Below are 18,826 nucleotides of genomic sequence, written 5' to 3'. Positions count from 1 at the left end.
CCCGTTCAGCACAGGAACGTGTGTGCTCTGCGTTCCCCCAGTGAAAGTTGTTCTTCAGTGGGAGGAGGAGAGACACTCCGACAGCCCGATCCGCTCGGCAGACAGTAGTCGGCGCGCTGAGCCGGGAGCTAACCAGAAGCCCTCTCTCCGTCAGACGTGGGACACCGAGGCGAAGGGGAGAGCTCATTCCACAACACGGCGGTCGTCTATGGCTCTGTGCAACGGAGACAGCAAGGTCAGTGGAGCCGAAAGCAGCCGCTGCTCCGGCACCGGGTGGCCCGATCTACTCCGTGTTCGGACCCGGTTTGCTGGTGTTGTCCCCCCGTTCAATTACGGCCTGTATGCACCTCGGGGGTAAAGTTGCGAAGCATGTAACGTTACGACTAGTTCCGATGAGGAGCTATGAGTAGTGTGTATGCCTGTTGCGGTGTTACATTAACGTGTTGCTCTGAGCTGCTAGGTAGCCAGTCCGCATACAGCAGTGGTTTTATAGTGTGCGTAAAGCCATGCTCATATTTCGCAAATGAACGTGACTGCCGTTTTAGGAAGAATTCCCAAGACCCTTCGACTCATACTACCGCGTGGGTTTTAGCATAGCTCCGCTAATTTAGCCAGCCGTTTACAGAGGACGCTAAATTTCTAATCCTACTACGGTGAAGGCAATACCCACATTACTCTACCTTTGATTGGCTAGTACTTGTTCGCTTGGGCGGACTATTTATGCATTACGACGGATGATTGGTTGTAGGAAGGGCAGGGACATCAACAAGCCAATCAGGCTTAGAGCGGGAGGGATCATGGCGCTTTCATAGTGGGATTCGCTTCCGGACGTGCCGCTAAAGGCTAATAGTGAATACTAGCTACTGTTTGTACTATCTGTACGCTAGCATGCTACATTGGAAATGTGCTAGCTTGCTGTAGCCGGGTAGCCACAATGTGTGATGTTAGTACGACCCTGTAGTATTTTGTTGTGCTCGCCTGTCATTCATTTGGAAAAGTGATTTTGATGTTTTGGAAAACTAGTTTATCTTATACACCAGCTGTCACTCACTTTAGGATAGCATAACCTTAACTGACATGTTTGCTAACGTCGCCACTAGCTAGTGTGAGACAAAGTGTTGCCTGACTGGTTTTAAACTAAATGATTTGGCAGTCTGCTGTGAAACATTTTCTTGTAATTATCCCACACAGTTAGTTTATGGTGTTGTTAATCCGAAAGATCATTTGTCTGTGTCACTTTTTTAGATAAGACCAGAGATGGAGGTATGCTGGATCAATGTTTGTGTTTCCACCAGCCACGTGAGATGGGGTTTCTTACCCAGTTTTTGTCACGTTTGGAGTATCTGCTGGTAATCTGACTTCTCTGTTGTTGCTTCAGTGTTTCCCGGAGAGGAAACCGCATTTTTCTTTACAAAGTTTAAAATGCAACTGAATCACGAGTTACGCTAAAGTGAAAGTAAAAGTTTGAGAATTCTTGTAAAATGTTGCAGAAGTCCCGACTTATTCATTTTGTTGTCACATGCACTTCATGTGATTCTACTCATGAGTTCAGGGTTTGCAGTGCATTTCAAATTTCCCGTGTAATGAATGAAATTCTATCTCATTAATTGATCTACTGAGACAGTCTGTATTGGAGATCACATGTCCTCTAATAAATTTAACCCTTGTCCAGTCACATTTACCACAAGGCTGTCTGGACTGGTTTCCGTTACACTACTTCTCATCCAAACCAAAACCAAAGGGTCTACATTAAGGCCATAATTTTGTGTGGTGGTCCTTCTGTATAACAAACATTACATGTATCTCCCTCAGTCTTCTCAGCTCAACACAACTCTGCAAGCAATAAATGTTCCTGAATGTGTGTCCACAGCTGGAGATCAGCAGCACAGAGCAGAATGGGTCATATGAGGGCGCGGTGGCGATTCTGGATGCTGGGGCCCAGTACGGCAAGGTGATTGACAGACGGGTGCGAGAGCTGTGTGTACGGTCTGAGATCCTCCCTTTAGAGACTCCAGCCTTTGCCATTAGAGAGCAAGGCTACAGGTAAACGGAAGTTTTCATTTTTCTTTAAACGTTGTTATTACACTGCTATTTCAGAGTAAATAAATTATAATGCGTCTTGTCTTGTTTCTTTTGTCTCTCCTTCCTTTATTAGGGCTATCATCATTTCAGGAGGTCCAGCATCTGTTTATGCAGAGGATGCCCCCTGGTTTGATCCTGCAATATTCACTGTAGGAAAACCTGTCCTCGGCATTTGCTATGGGATGCAGGTATGTATTTTTATGAATGTACACGCTAATATTCAGTGATATGATGCTTTTATAGAGATTAGGTAGATATTTTCATGCAAGGCCTATGTTCAAGGAAACACATGAGTTTCATACATTCAGTATGAGTAGCTGCGTATTCCTATCCCTCAGATCCACAGTGCTTTTCAGTTCTTTTGGGCCTGCTGGGATTTTACCACTTTCTTCAAGGGCACTCCATCTGATGGAGATGAGAGCATTACTTCCAGCAGTCATACATTCTCGGGCACATTTCTCCAAACAGCAGGCAGCTTTATCATTTTTCCAATCGCACTAAAATTGTGACGTTTCAAATCTGCTGTCTCTGCGTTTCAGATGATGAATAAAGTTTTCGGTGGCACTGTACACAAAAAGAGTGTGAGAGAAGATGGAGTGTTCAGCATCGGATTGGACAACACTTGTTCTCTCTTCAGGTAATGTTGCGTTTTGTCTGTGTCGTGTCTGTGACATCAACCGCAGTAGCATTCCAGCCATCACATATTTTCCCTGGTTGTTACACAAATTCTGCAAGGTCTGAAATAGATGGCTGCAGTCTCATTACTGTCTGCCTCTCACACACTGAACCCCCCTTTCACTGTGCAACTATTGTATGCAATGCTGATTGAAAACACACTTCGTCTTGTGACTTCAATGTGTGTTTATGTTATCAGAGGCCTTCAGAAGGAGGAGCTGGTCCTGCTTACACACGGAGATAGTGTGGATAAAGTAGCTGATGGCTTTAAAGTCGTGGCCCAATCAGGGAACATCATTGCTGGTGAGGATCATGCAGGGTAACGTGACCCTGATTAAGATTGTTTAAAAGATTAGATTTATTTAGATTGTGATCCCAAGTGAAAACCCTAAATACAAATGGTGTTTAGTTCACATTGTTCTCCGTGTTTTCCAACAGGTATTGCCAACGAACAAAAGAAACTGTACGGGACGCAGTTTCACCCAGAAGTTGACCTGACGGAGAGAGGCATGGAGATGCTGCGTAACTTTTTGTTTGAGATTGCAGGATGCACGAACAATTTCACTGTACAGAACCGCCAGCAGGCCTGCATCTCTGAGATCAGAGAAAAAGCAGACAAGTCTAAAGTACTGGTGAGTGAAATAGAGTCAAGCTTCACGAACATACGAATGAGTTTTTATGGAAACTTTTTTAAAAACAGACTTTTAAAAAAAAAAGACAAAATGGGAAAACAATTATCTCAGCACGGTGAGATCTCTGTATGGCAGATAATTCAACCTGGTTGGGGAGCTGAATGTGTCGCGTGGTAGCGGCTCAGGAAGTAGTGACAGTAACAGTAGCAGGAAGTTAAGTAGAACCAATTAAAATCTCAAATTAAACCCTGCTTCATCTCCATGGAAGTTGTTAACTCCCTGCGTGCCTTCAAACTGGGCTTCATCTCTGGGGAGTACGGAGGCGATAAGTGAGTCTTGGAAAAAGGCTCAAAGCACAAAGAAATACACTCACACTTTCTGGTTCTTCATCTACAGCCTGAAGGATAAATCCTCCACCTTTTTATTACATGTTGTATTTGCTTCCAACGCCTATGCATGTGTGTGAGTCCCAACATATTTAGTCTGTGACTAATATTTTCCAGCCTGCTAACACAAAACACCTCAAAGATTGCATGACAAATGTAGCCGGAAGCGTAACTCCCCGGACAGACAGTCGCCGTAACTCTCTGCCATTTCCTTCAGGTGTTGTTGAGCGGTGGAGTGGACTCAACAGTTTGCACAGCTCTCCTCAACAAAGCTCTTAATCAGGACCAGGTGATAGCCGTTCACATCGACAACGGGTTTATGAGGAAGAGAGAGAGCCAGAGTGTGGAGGAGGCCCTCACCAAGCTGGGAATCAAAGTCAAAGGTACGGACAGAAGCCCCAGTGGTCCAAAAGACCTCCTCTGAGACAGAATGGCTAGAATGAGTTCATTTCAGATGGAATTTTATTATGGTGACAAAGTATGTATGTATGTATGTGTGTGTGTGTGTAGTAAAATGTTGTAATTATTATCTTTATTTACTTAGCATTTTTTATTGATTTTATGTCCCTATATCCAGTGGTGAATGCGGCTCACACCTTCTACAACGGAACAACAACCCTCCCCATCTCCGAGGAGGACCGGACGCCGCGGAAACGCATCAGCAAAACGCTCAACATGACAACAAACCCAGAAGAGAAACGGAAAATCATCGGAGACACATTCGTCAAAGTGAGCGGGTTCTAATAGGTCATCATTTGTAATGAGATTTCTGCCAATAGTTGCGTTTTACGCCTTTGTGTGGACCACTTACCTGAAACGTGCTGCTTTACAGGTAGCCAACGAAGTGATCGGAGAGATGAATCTGAAGCCAGAGGAGGTCCTTCTGGCGCAGGGAACTCTGCGGCCCGATCTCATCGAGAGCGCCTCTCATATCGCCAGTGGCAAGGCAGAGGTCATCAAAACACACCACAACGACACCGAGCTCATCCGCAAACTCCGAGATGAGGTACTGCTCGCCCGCGCAAAGCTGTTCAAAGAACCTCAGTTGGTTTTTAATGACAATCTACTTCAATCCAAAACTATAAACAGCAGTGTTAACATTGGACTTGAATGAGCGCCGCAACATGCACACATCTTATTATCACGTAGTGGTATTTTTACATCCCGTGAAACGGTGATGTATTGTAATTGTCAGTGTTCGTGTGTTCGTCCGTCCACCAATTATCTTCACTACCATTGCAGATAGAAAGATGAAATAAAAAGAACATTACTCGGGCAGCAAAGAGGATGAACATGAGATGATGACCTTGACCTTGAGAAAACTAGGTCGAAACAAAAGGCATTATGTTCAGGGAGGGAAGGGGATGAAAATTAGATCACAACGTTGAAAAACTAGGTCAAGGTCACATTTTTGCTTTTATACCTTTTTAGGTAAACATCTGTAAAACCTCATGACAAATAGAATGCACCAGTTACATGTTGGATCATGGGTCTTTTATTAAATGACCCTTACCATTGAAGATAGGTCAGGGTAAAATTTTGAATTCAGGGTTGTCGTGGGATCTCTAGTGTTTCTTAATCCCATTAATGCACAATGATGCAAAGCCTCACCATATCCTTCACAGCTTTCTACTTGTCCCAATGATCCCACAGGGAAAAGTGATCGAACCACTGAAAGACTTCCATAAAGATGAAGTCAGGGCTCTGGGGAGAGAACTGGGCCTGCCAGAGGAGATCGTCTCCCGACATCCTTTCCCTGGCAAGTGCATAAACACACGTTTACAAAGATGTCTGTCGGCATTCACATTTTAAACTTTCTTTCTGCCATCGTCTGCTCTTTGTATCTATTTGCCTTTTTTTTCACTCGTACATTTGCATTAGAAAGCGTCCCGTCTCTCCTCTTTGACCTTTAGGTCCCGGGTTGTCCATCAGAGTGATTTGTGCAGAGGAGCCTTTCGTTTGCAAGGACTTTGCTGAAACGAACAACATCCTGAAAATCATCACAGACTTCTCTGCCAGTGTCAAAAAGGTTGGTACAAACAGATGATCTGCAGCTCATAGTGCCTCTTGGAAAGATTTCTTCACTTGTGGTGTTGAGCTTCTGCATCCCTCAGAGGCTCTGAAGGTAAACCAGAGCAAATCATCGTAAAGAGGTGTGGAAATGTATTGAAATGCACCAGTGCTACCATTTTTTAGAAATATACTTCACCGAATATACTCAGTGAATAACAACTGAGGTTGTCATTCAGTGGCTGTTTTGCACAGATTCTTGGCTCTGGCTGTCAAAACAACAAACAACATTTATTATGATTGTACCAACTTGGCTAAATATGCAGTCAATGAAGTGCAGCCTGTTTTGCAGCCTCACACTTTGCTGCAGAGAGTCAAATCCTGCATATCGGACGAGGAGGAAGAGAAACTCATGCAGATCACCAGCCTTCACTCACTCAATGCCTTCCTGCTGCCCATCAAAACTGTCGGCGTCCAGGTAATTAGACCGGTTCACAGCCACTCAGTCGCCATTTATTTCAGCTTTGTCCATTTCCTGTTCAAAGAATCAATGACATCGAACATCAAACCGCAGACATTCAGATAAGCCTCACTCTGATTGGCTGTGAGGTTTTGTCAAACTCATTTATTCTTATTTGTACGAGTCTTTCAAAACGGATATCAATATCGAAGGATGTTTTAGTCTCCTGTTAACTGATAAGCAGTTAACCTGTAGTTAAGTGTACAATACAATCATAAAGTCAGATAATGTCTCTTTTCATATCACAGCATAAACTTTTAAAAATTACCTTTAAGAAACTTCTTAAACTTTTTTTTTCAATCACAGGGGGAAAAAAGTTAAATAAGTTTCTTAAAGGTCATTTTTAAAAGTTAATGCTGTACTTTGTTCCAACGATTCAAATGTGTATCAAACTGGAGATGAAGTAGAGGAAGGAAGGAACACCGTGTCTCAATCTGGAACACTGTGTCTCAATCTGGCTGTTTTTCTCACTGTGTTTTCACTGTACTGTAGTGGTAAACCACAAGACACCCCCCCCCTCCAAAAGCGTCTTAGTCTTCACTAGTGAGAGAACAGTTTTACTCCTGTCTCTGACAGTAACAATTGAAACCAGTGCATAAAACACCTCTTTCTCTTTCATAGTTCATATTAACCTTCAGCGTTGCTGCTTTCCACTTAAAAACAGTCGACCAGCAGCTGTTTGCCAGTAGGCGTGTCGCTTTGCTTCCTGTTTGAAGCCACAGTCTTAAAATTACCCTAAACCTCAAGTTGTGGGACAGACGGTAGACAAACAGGTTTTATAGCTAGGGGGAACTTGTTGAGAGAAAAACCAGACTGTTGTGCAAATGTTATATTTAGACTGACTTGTTGAATGTACAGTATAATTATTGTTTTTTGTGTGTTTCAGGGTGATTGCCGGTCCTACAGTTACGTGTGCGGCGTCACAAGTAAAGAATCTCCACACTGGGAGTCTCTCATGTTCCTGGCCAGACTTATCCCTCGTATGTGCCATAACATCAACAGGTGAAACACAAATCCCTCCCTGAAGGCTGTGCTCTCCACCTCCCTCTGAGACCCCACCATCCCCCTATCGTTCGTTCGTTCCTTCATTCATTCAGTCGTTCATTCATTCATGTGTGTCCTCTTTCCAGAGTTGTGTATGTGTTTGGGTCCCACGTTAAAGAGCCGCCAACAGACATTACCCCAACCTTCTTGACCACAGGCGTTCTGAGCACGCTCAGACAGGCTGACTTTGTAGCTCACTCTATCCTTAGAGAGTCTGGTAAGTGTCTGTGTGTGTTTTTTTAATTAGTCACAAGTAAATTAATGTTTGAGGGAAATTTTTATTCCCCCTCCCCATCGAGTTGAATGTTATTTTATAGTGTCATGTCCTGACCATGGTTATAGTTTAAAGTGATAAAATGTGAATTTAAAGATAGTTTTAAGTATTGTTTTCCCACCGCATTTTATATCATAAATGATTCTAGGAGTGTCAGTTCAGCCTTTTTACTTTGTGAAGACATTCTAGTGGCATGTAATCGATTCAGGTGTCATTAGAGGAGAAGTTGTTATTAAACACTGAATTTGGAGCATTGACCTTAATTTTAAAATGTAATAAAAATCATTTATCGTGAGGTTCCAGATTGCAGCTGACTGCATTAATTTGCTGCTTATCGTGCTAAATTTTCACTCGACTGATGGACTTTGCTCACGTGAATGTCGCTGAGGGATCGCACACACGAGTAACAAACCACACCGGCGTTAATTTTTGCCGTGACCGCAACCAAAGGAAGCACAATTGCTGCTTTGTATTTTTTGTGGAAAATCACAGATGAGTCAGAAACCCAGACGGCTCTGGGTTTCGCTCAGGAAAGCGAGCAGCACATTTGGTGTGAATGTCATGTGAGCTTGTTCTATCAGATGAAATCCTGTTTGCACCAAATGTATTTGGTAGTAAATCAAAAAATTAATGATATAACGTGGTGTTTTTCTTCTCTCTTTGGCTTCTCCTCTGTTCCAGGCTACTCTGGTAAAATCAGCCAGATGCCGATCATCCTGACACCTCTGCACTTTGACCGCGACCCACTGCAAAAGCAGCCGTCCTGCAGACGCTCCGTGGTGGTCCGCACCTTCATCACCAGCGATTTCATGACCGGCATCCCTGCCACGCCAGGCAACCACATCCCGGAGGAGGTACGGGACGGTGGCTCCCTAATTGTTCGCTGCTGGAGTTATTTGTCTCATCTGTTTCTGGTTTTTTTTGCCCAGGTGGTGCTCAAGATGGTGAACGAGATCAAGAAGATCCCGGGAATCTCCAGAGTGATGTACGACCTGACCTCCAAACCGCCCGGCACCACAGAGTGGGAATAGAAGACGATGTGATCGGACACACATGTACAAACAAGATAACAGAGAGGGCCGGTGGACTCTTTTCCTTTCCTCTCCTATCCTTACCCCCACTCCCCTCCTTCCCTCCCATTATCTCCCACCCCTCTCTTTAACATTCCCATGGAAGGCAGACTGTACTGTGATGGGCGCACACGCAAAGGCGCCACTCCCTCTGCTCTCCCCCAACACTTCTCCCTCGTTTTTAATATTTTTGACATTAGGGATTGATTAACGTCAGCTATTGATAATATATTGTCTTCTTTTTTCTTTTTTTTTGGAAACATGTACATCAGTGTATTTCCTCTCTGTGACGAAAAGGCGAAAACTGCTGCTGGCTTTTTAAGGGTCCACCGTTAAAGGAAAGTGGCTGTGAATGTTTCAGCAAGCGAACGCGTCGTTCCTCAGGTCGCATCAGGAGACGAGCCGAACACGAAAAAAAGAAGCAAATGGCAGTTTAACGATGTGAACGAATGGCGGGAGGAGAATCGTTCTCTGCCTTTTTCCGGTGGATGTTTTTCGTCTTACTGTTGTGGGTCAGATTATTCTCAAACCTCTGTTGTTTTTCACTCTGCCTGTAAACTGTGCTCTGAAGACGGCCGTCTGATGGACATTAAAGCCAGCAGACGGCCGACGTGACCAATCAACTTTAAGCTATTTGTTTTGCCAAATGTAGAATACGCTGTAGTGATTATATATCATTGTTGGCTCCTCGTTGATCTTTTCTGAGCTACATTTGTTGGCAGGACACCCCCCCCACCCTCAATTTGAGCGAGATTACCTTCAGTATCATAACTAGTGTGCAGATGTGCAGAAGTCCAATGCGACGGGCGACCTTGTGCCTGTTTTATTTCGTCGGTGTGTCTTGACCTGGACACTGGTGTTTCCAGAACGGAGGATGCTGCAATATGTATAACTTTTTAGGATGAATGAACATGACAAGAGGACTTAAGTGATAAACTTATAAAAGTGCAGTAGAGTTCAGAACCACATAGTGTAAATTGCTGTTACCATGATTCATCATTCGGCTGCTCGTTCGTCGTGCACGGGCACGTTGTTTGCACATGTTTTGCACACTCACTCATGAAGCTTTGGTGTCGAGTCATTCATCCAGTGAGAACGTAATCAGTGTGTTGCTCTGTAGTGTCAAAGGTGAGGGTTAGAGTGTCGTCAGTCGTCTCACATAAAGTCAGTGTCTCAGAAAAGGCATTACTGCAATGTTGTTCTGTTTTGTGCTCCAAACATTCATCCTGATCTCTAGTCTTCAGTCCAGTTACTTAGACCTCCATGAAATCCTCAGGATAAACTGAGCCCCCCCTCCAACTTAGAGACGTTTTATCCAGAAACTGGGTTCCCCTGCATCCTGGATTTGTCTTAGGGCCTCTTATGTTTTGTTAAGTCCTTAACCTTCAATGGCAAAAAAAAAGTAGGCTCTTAATGCAAAAGCTGCTGTTAGTGTTGTTCCTTCTGCCTTCTTCACATTGATATTATTTGTAATATAGCACCGGTCCCTGGAGGCGTACTGTAGGTACCGTATGTCCCCAGAACAGCTTGACAGTAACGGACGTGATTTTGTGATTGGATTTGATCACAATATCAATCATACTAAGTTATGCAAATTAATGTCTGATGTTCTTTTTTTTAATGATTTTTGTTCAACAATGCTCATTCTCCTTAGTAACGTGCCTCAAACCAAGCCACTGCATGCCGTTTCAATTATGATGACATTTGTACAATGGAAAACTGAGCTTTAATAAAGATCTCCATGTTGAAACTTGTCATTTCTGTAATGAACTGCTTAACACCTTTCCTTGATTTCATTGTACTAATAACTTGGGGTGACTTGAGGCTGAAAATGACATAAAAGCAGATAAAATTACTGTTGTTTCAAAATTTTATTCATGCAAATGGTCCACAATAAGATTATATACAAAGCAAAACAAAAACAAAAGAGAAATGGAGACAGTTTGTCAGACGACCCCCAAACACTGAATTCAAGCCACAGTACACTCTGACGACAGAAGCATGGTGGTGCAAGCATCATGATATGGGGAGGTTTCTCTTACCATGGTGTCGGGCCTATTTATTGCATACCAGGGATCATGGATAAGTTTACATACATCAAAATACTTGAAGAGGTCATGTTGCCTTATGCTGAAGAGGAAATGCTCTTGAAATGGGTGTTTCAACAAGACAACGACCCCAAACACACCAGTAAGCGAGCAGCTTCTTGGTTCCAGACCAAGAAAATTAAAGTCATGGAGTGGCCAGCCCTATCCCCGGACCTTAATGCGATAGAAAACTTGTGGGGTGACATTAAAATGCTGTTTCTGAGGCAAAACCAAGACATGCAGAGGAATTATGACACGTCAAATCATCCTGGGCTGGAATACTTGTTCACAGATGCCAGAAGTTTGTTGACTCTATGCAACACAGATGTGAGGCGGTTCTCAGAAACAGTGGCTATACAACTAAATATTAGTTTAGTGATTCATAGGAATGCTGAATCCTGGACAAAATTTCAGTTTATACAGTAAATATTTGAGTTTGTAAAGTAAAATGCAGACACTGCTATTTTTTTGAACAGCCCAATGTTCATTTTTCTTCTTTTCTGTAAAGTAATTAAAGAATTTTTTTTTTTTTCATGTTTTGATTTAGAATATAATGTGCAGTGTTCCCAATGCATGGAAGTAAAAACCATTATAAGAATTTTGGGCTTTACTTAATTTTTTAAACAGACTGCTTTTATTTTCAACATAACTGGACCTTCAGTCTCGATGTTGGTGAATGTCCGCATCCACATAAATGCATTGTGGGTTTGTTTCCTGCTCAGAAGTTCAGAGATGTGGATAAAAGGTTGAAACACAGCAAATGATGCACCAACAGGAAAGCCTTAAAGGCCATGTGAGGTCTGAAATTGGAGAACATTGTTCACTTAGTCTGGTATTTGCTGAGTTAATTTGACATATGAAATCTTAATGTATGGGGTTTTAATGTTATGCTTTACAGACCATTCACATTAGGCCAAATCCTCCTGCCACGTTCGCATGATCGGCCCTCATCCATAGTCCTGAAGCCTAATTTGGACATGTCTCACATTAAAATTAAGTCAAATATCAATTTTGTATTAAATATGAATGTTCAACTGTCTGGACTTTAGACTCCTGGCCTGTGGCAAAAAAAAAACACAAAAAAATTAGCCCTGTTGAGGCCTTGTTTTAATATAAGCCCCCCCCCTTTTTTTGACAAATCTCCCCCTGGTCTTTTGTTGAAAGACGTCACAATCCTGTATATAATTACATTATAATCCTACAATGTGGTTGGCTTGATGTTACGCTAGCAAAGGTCCCTCTTGAGTGCTGGGGGGTTCAGGTGTGCACCTGTCCCTGTAGACCAAGAGACAAGAGCAGACAAGTTCAGTCACACATCAACACACTGTGCAGCAGCAGTCCGGTGGGACGGTCTTGATTTTGGAACAGTTACTCTAGTTGAATGTTGTGTACAAGATGCCACACGCAACTGCAAATTAATTCTGGCCTGTGGCAGTTTGTCCTCCATCGCTGACCCAAGAACTTTACAGAATTTTTACTTACATGAGGAAAAAGAGCAATTAAATCCTGGGAAGATTTAATTGTAATGGAGTTTTAGGGGTCCAGGGTCCAGAAGGATCCACAGGAAGAATCACACTTTCATTTTACTCTTTGTGAATGATGTTAAAATTCTTTGGTGTCAGCTAAAAATTCATTTTATCTTTGTGTCACAGTATATTATTCTCTGTGATGCTGCATCCCGTCCCGTCATGTCTGCCCCGTTGAATCTCCTCTTAGGTTGCCAAGTGTAGCACATCTCCCCGGAGAAATAGACAAGACACCTGTCACACTTGGTCCCTTTCGTTTGCCGTCTTCCACGCTGAGAGCTCTCCAGACTCATTTGTCCGTCTATGTATCATGGAAATCAGACACTTTTTCTTCGGATTCTGTGCCTTTTGCTGCTTTTACGGCTCCGTTTCCACATGCAAACTGAAGGCCAAGTTCAAGCTGAGTGGCTACAAGGCTCTGGAGAAAAAAACTGTCGTTGTTGGTGGGATGTTTTCTGTTCACAATCGTCTTGCCAGCAAAAATATCAACACTACAAGGAACGAGGGCTCGTCAGAGTGTGAAGGGTAAGCTGACCTCGTCGTGCGTGGATTTACATAATTTTTACTGTGTTGGTTCAGCTTCCTTTAGTTTCAATAGTTAATCCATTAATGAGAGATCATCTTACAGGCTCTCTAAAGTAGAGCAATTTCATATTTTAACTCTAAATGAGAAATACCTTAAATGTTGATTAAATTATATGTTTTCACCTCACTGTGGGCTTCAGTGAATTCATGATTTTGCTGCTGCAGAAATCAAGACAGCAGGGTAGGACCTCTGGGGCCAATTACCAACAGTCGCAAACATTATTATGGAGTTAGGCTGTTACAGCATTGCATGGAACCACAATCAGCAAGTCTTTGCACTGACTTGTGGTTTATTTAGATGATGGCATTAAAAAATGAAAATCAGCTTCCCCTTGTCAAATATCTTAATTGTAGATGTACATGAAATATGTTTGGAGTCTTTATTTCTTTGACAGAAGGTGCTGTTGTGTCATCCCTATCCCATCATCCTCCAGGTTCAACCTCCGTACTTTCCGCTGGACCCAGACTATGCTGTTTGCCATCAATGAAATTAACAACAGATATGACCTACTGCCCAACACCGACCTGGGCTATGTCATCTATGACTCCTGCTACACCATCTCCAAGGCCGTGGAGGGCACACTTACCTACTTAACAGGTACAGACGAGGCTGTGCCCAACTACCGCTGTGGAGACGGGCCACCCCAGGCCGCTCTGGTGGGCGCAGGGGGATCTGATCTGTCCGTTGCCACAGCTAGGATACTCGGACTCTATCACTTTCCCCAGGTAGGCCACTGTTGATTTACACAAAGGTTTATAGAAGAAAAGAGGTCAGGGAGAGAAGAGAAAGTCTTATTACTCTTTTTTCTTCTGAAGGTTGGCTATTTTTCAAGTTGCTCCACCCTGGAAAAAACTTTCCAGTTCCCTACCTTCCTGAGGACTATTCCTAACGATAAGCACCAGTCTTCAGCTATGGCCAAACTGGTACTTCACTTCGGCTGGACCTGGGTGGGCACCATAGCTTCTGGAGATGACTATGGAAAGTATGGCATTAAAGCGTTCAAGGATCTGGTGGAGGAAGCCGGTGTCTGCATTGCCTTTTCAGAGACTCTGCCCAAGGTAAACATGATCGTTTATGTACAATCAGTGAATTACAGTTCACTCCATTACATTGTGATCTTTAGGGAAATTCCCCAGACGACATCCAGCGGATTGTCCAAACCATAGTTGAGTCTACGGCCAAGATCATTGTGGTCTTTTCATCAGACGTGGATCTAAGTCCTCTCATCCCTGAGCTGATTCAGCATAATGTGACCAACCGCACGTGGATTGCCAGCGAGGCCTGGATTACCTCTGCTCTCATCATGGAACCCGGGGTTAGCATTCAGTCACATGCAGATCTAACAGAACAAATGCACATTAATCACAATTTTGAACTGAAGTGTAATCATATGGTTGTATCCAGGTGAGCGCAGTGCTGGGTGGTACGTTGGGCTTTGCAATAAAAAGAGCTGACATCCCTGGCCTTCAAGATTTTTTATTGGATCTGGACCCTTATGATGATGCACTCACTGAGGAATTCTGGGAGATGGTGTGTTCATTAACCAGATGAAGTGTCTCTAAGCATCCATTAGTCTCGTGCAACATGGTTTTGACTGCAATGTCGCTAGGAAACAAATCTGATGTCTTGTTTTTGACTGACAGTATCACACATGACTATATTTGTGTCCTATAGTTGTTTAACTGTACATTGGACTATGGCAAAGCCCTGCAGCGGAGCAAGGCAAAGGCTAAGGGGGCTAATTCTACACATTCCAGGGCAGAGAGGGACGTCCCTGATGGGCTGTGCACAGGGCGTGAGTCTATAGCCAAGCTCGGCAGCACCTACTCCGATGTTTCCCAGTTACGAATCACTTACAGGTCAGTCATCAGCCACGATTTTGTACAGCAGTCATGATGTGTACTAATTTTCCAGAAATCATTACTTTGACAGTAGTTCCAAAATAATGAAGACATTATTTATGAAAAGAAAAGACTGATGGGAATGTTGCTTTAAGCAGTACAGACACAATTTACTTGAACTGCGTGTGTGATTTTCAGTCTTGATGATGATGATGTTGTCTGTCCAAAGTGTGTACAAAGCCGTGTACTCTGTGGCCCACGCCTTGCACAACATGGAGCACTGTGTAGATGGGAAAGGGCCGTTCTATGGGAAAGACTGTGCAAACATCAGCACGTTTGAGCCGTGGCAGGTGAGCCACGTTTGCACCTGTGTGAGTGTTACTCTGTTGAGAGGTGTTTGACTCAAAAGTGACTGTTCCTCAGCTGATGTACTACATGAAGAACGTGCGTTTCAAAGTGCCGCACACGGGCGAGGAGGTCTACTTTACGAATGGGGATGTGGAGCCATACTATGAGATTCTTAACTGGCAGTTCAACGATAATGACGAGATATCCTACGTCAGCGTGGGACATTTCAATGGCTCGGCAGCCCCAGAACACAGCTTGACCATCACGAATGACTCTATTGTGTGGATCAATGAAGTGTTAGAGGTCAGGAGCGTATCGATTCAAACAGACCATTCCTTGTATATTTCTGTCTGAATTTATTTTTTGAGACTGACATGAGCATGCCTTCATAAATGGTCCGTGAATGTTGTCTGCAGCCTCCTCGGTCAGTGTGTAGCGAGAACTGTCAGCCGGGCACCAGGAAGGGAATCCGACAGGGAGAGCCGGTCTGCTGCTTTGACTGTATCCCGTGTGCCGACGGAGAGATCAGCAACACAACCAGTCAGCATACAGTTTTAACATTCTGCACCATGCACATGAGAGATTTCCTCTATTTTACTAACCAATAAATAAAAATTAATATATGTCCAAATGAAATGAAAAAGGGTAGGACATTCAAACCACATTAAGTTGAATTCAAGAATTTCTTCATTTAACTTTGATGAACCTTAAATATGCCTGAATTTAACTCATAGGAAATGCAAAAACCACATTTTTTGTGCATCATATTCATGCTGAAGTACCTTATTTGGGTATATAAATCTTGCTTTTACTTTTTAACTTGCTTTTACTTTTTACTGTATCAAACAACCTCAGATAACTACATACCCTTCCAATCACCCCCTCCCTCCTTCCTCTATAATAGATGCTCGTGAATGCATCCTATGTGGCGAAGATGACTGGTCCAACGATGCTCACGACACCTGCACACCCAAAATCATCGAGTTCCTGGCGTTTGGGGAACCTCTGGGTATCACACTCATCGTCATCTCAGTTTTCGGAGCTCTAGTCACCATCGCTGTCGCTGTGAGTCTCATGCAGTGAAAAACAGAGAGTCAAATATCTAGAAAGCCTCATGCGATTAGTTTCCTCGTCCCTTATTTTCCAGGTGGTACTTATAATGAACATCAGCACACCGCTGGTGAAAGCCAACGACCCTTTATTGAGTTTCTCACTGCTCTTTTCGCTGGTGGTGACCTTCCTGTGCTCAATTGTCTTCCTCGGAGAGCCCAAGGACTGGAGCTGCATGACCAGCCAAGTGGCCTTGGCTCTGGGCTTTGCTTTATGTCTTTCTTCTATCATAGGTGCGTGTTTTTTTAAAATTATATCCTTATATAACCACTGCACCCCTGGTATCACCCTCTACATTCACCTTGTACTGTAATATCTTTTGTAGTTGCCACTAAAAATGAGCTTCTTTCAATCAGAGACAGCATCAACCTCAAAATCAACTATTTTTCACCTCAGGTAAATCAGTGGTGTTGATGTTCAGAGCTTTGGCTCTTAAGGCAATTCGTAAAAAACTCAAAGCAGCTGCCAAGGCTGCAAAGGCAGCAGCTGAAGCGGCAGCCAACAATGAGGGTCCTGATATCATCGTAACCAACACCAACAACAGCAACAACAACAATACCACTGTTGGAGCTAATGCTGAAGTTGACAGACTCACTTTTGCCCAGCAGAGGGTGATAGCTGTTGTGGCAACGTTGATACAGGTAGGTATATAAGGGGGGAAAAGAGGAAACTGTGACCCCTAACATCCGGTATTCCTTATAAAGTTCAAGTTACCAACATTGTCATCCTTCTAACAGGCTATAGTGTGCACAGTGTGGCTCATCGTCCTCCCTCCCCACTCAATAAAGAACACTTCTGCCCAGAACATAAAGATCATCCTTGAGTGTGATGAAGGCTCAGTGGTCTTCATCTGTTGCATCTTCGCCTACGACATCCTGCTGGCTCTGATTGCTTTCATCTTTGCGTTTATTGCCCGCAAACTGGAGGACCACTTCAGGTAGGAGCCACAAAATTGAAGGACATCTAGCATGTATGAATGAATGGTAAATTGTAATCAAACACAGTGAGCTACGTATTAATATCTGTACTTCATAGTTGCACGTCTTTTATGTTGTAAATCCATTCTATAACTGATCATGTGTTTACTTTTGTTCGGAATAAGAAATGTGCAGCATGTTTGGAGAGATAATTTCCTTCTGGTCTGACTGGCTGTGCAAAAACATTAGCAAGAATTGTCTATTTTGGAAGAAAATAATAATTGGCATTATCTTTAAAATCTTTAGAATCAAACTTACAGAGTACCTTTAATGTAATTTGCATTTGATTCCTTTTTTCTATCGATCTTTGAGATCCGGAGCATTAATCCTGCTCTTGCTGTACATGATGCATGTTTCTCACTCTCTCTCCCAGCGAGGGGAAGTTCATTACCTTTGGCATGCTGGTCTTCTTCATCGTCTGGATCTCCTTTGTCCCGGCTTACCTCAGCACACGTGGCAAGTTCATGGTCGCTGTCCAGATTTTTGCCATCCTGGCCTCCAGCTTTGGCCTGCTGGCCTGCATATTTCTGCCAAAGTGTTACGTTCTCTTGATCAAACCTGAAAGCAACACAGAAGAGATGATGAAGCCCCGTCCCAAACCGCGTGACAGCACCGGAACTTCCATGTCACTTGCTACAACTGCCACTGAAATCCCTGCTACAACAGCATCCACCGCTATCGATGATTGATGGAGCAGGACTAAGGAGTAAACTGAGCCACAATGCTGACATGAAAAAATAATTTAGAGCACATATTCCATGGCAACATCTAGCTAATCAGAGCTTCATGTTTTGTTGTTTACACATAATTTGCAATCATCATGTCTGTTCCAAAATTAACTAGCAAATAATGCTACTTACAATTTCTTTAATTTTACACAAATGATGTATATATTATAAATAAAAGTGTACCTTCAGTTGTTTTCAATAAGCAATATCGTGAGGAAAGGAAACTGCTACCTTAACAAATGCTAAAATAAAACAATGATGCTGAATTAAAATGAAGCCACTGTACCTCAGATATACTGTTTTATTTATAGTTGCATAAATTTAAATAATAGGGGTTTTTTTGTATTACAGATACATACAGATACCTTTGGCGGTTCTGATTAAATATTTGAAAAAAATGTTCTATTTAAGGTAAATTTATCATAATAATCTGTCAGTGCGATCATAATAATCTGTCAGTGCAATAAGTATTTGTGGAGCTCTGTTTGCATGTGTATTTTATGGTAACATAATAAATATTATATGTTTTGTCTTGTTACTCGTTACTTACAGTCGACGTATTCCATTGTACTAAATAGGTGTTGTATGCAGGCGCTGCAGTCAATGAGTTCTCCTCACGCTGCTATGCGCCTACTAGCCACTAGAGGGCAGTCATATGACGAGAATTAGAACCAACTGCAAACTGAAGTTACTGTCAAGTGCGCTCTTCTCTTTTATAGTATCGGACATTTTTAGTCATATATATGACATATATATACATATACACACACACACACACACACACACACACACACACACACACACACATATATATATATATACATATATACATATATGTAACCGACCCTGACTGGCCAGTTACATTTATAATGACGGTGAAACTATGACTGTAGATGGCCGAAGAACTGAAGGAGGCGTGGAGCAGATCCG

The 18,826-nt window shown here is 42.9% G+C and overlaps 2 protein-coding genes across 2 annotated transcripts; both read left to right on the top strand.

Annotated features, from left to right (window-relative positions):
* Positions 1-10,474, top strand: gmps (guanine monophosphate synthase). The gene is made up of 16 exons (XM_068318157.1): positions 1-235; positions 1,871-2,043; positions 2,156-2,270; positions 2,622-2,719; positions 2,957-3,060; positions 3,196-3,389; positions 3,993-4,158; positions 4,353-4,504; positions 4,608-4,781; positions 5,429-5,534; positions 5,689-5,804; positions 6,138-6,263; positions 7,192-7,307; positions 7,436-7,566; positions 8,305-8,477; positions 8,553-10,474. Exons 1-16 carry the CDS (start codon positions 209-211, stop codon positions 8,652-8,654), a joined length of 2,073 nt encoding a protein of 690 aa, XP_068174258.1. The 5' UTR covers positions 1-208; the 3' UTR covers positions 8,655-10,474.
* Positions 10,475-12,739: 2,265 nt separating this feature from the next.
* vmn2r1 (vomeronasal 2, receptor 1) lies at positions 12,740-17,911 on the top strand. The gene is made up of 14 exons (XM_068317893.1): positions 12,740-12,831; positions 13,326-13,617; positions 13,708-13,950; positions 14,016-14,207; positions 14,297-14,422; positions 14,567-14,751; positions 14,963-15,083; positions 15,157-15,384; positions 15,498-15,621; positions 15,986-16,146; positions 16,229-16,424; positions 16,588-16,832; positions 16,929-17,128; positions 17,542-17,911. Exons 1-14 carry the CDS (start codon positions 12,755-12,757, stop codon positions 17,855-17,857), a joined length of 2,706 nt encoding a protein of 901 aa, XP_068173994.1. The 5' UTR covers positions 12,740-12,754; the 3' UTR covers positions 17,858-17,911.
* The last annotated feature ends 915 nt before the right edge of the window (positions 17,912-18,826 follow it).

Source organism: Antennarius striatus, chromosome 6 (genome assembly GCF_040054535.1).
Source record: "Antennarius striatus isolate MH-2024 chromosome 6, ASM4005453v1, whole genome shotgun sequence".
Lineage (NCBI taxonomy): Eukaryota > Metazoa > Chordata > Actinopteri > Lophiiformes > Antennariidae > Antennarius > Antennarius striatus.
Note: the sequence above shows the minus strand (reverse complement) of the source record. Positions and strands in the feature narration are given on the sequence as shown.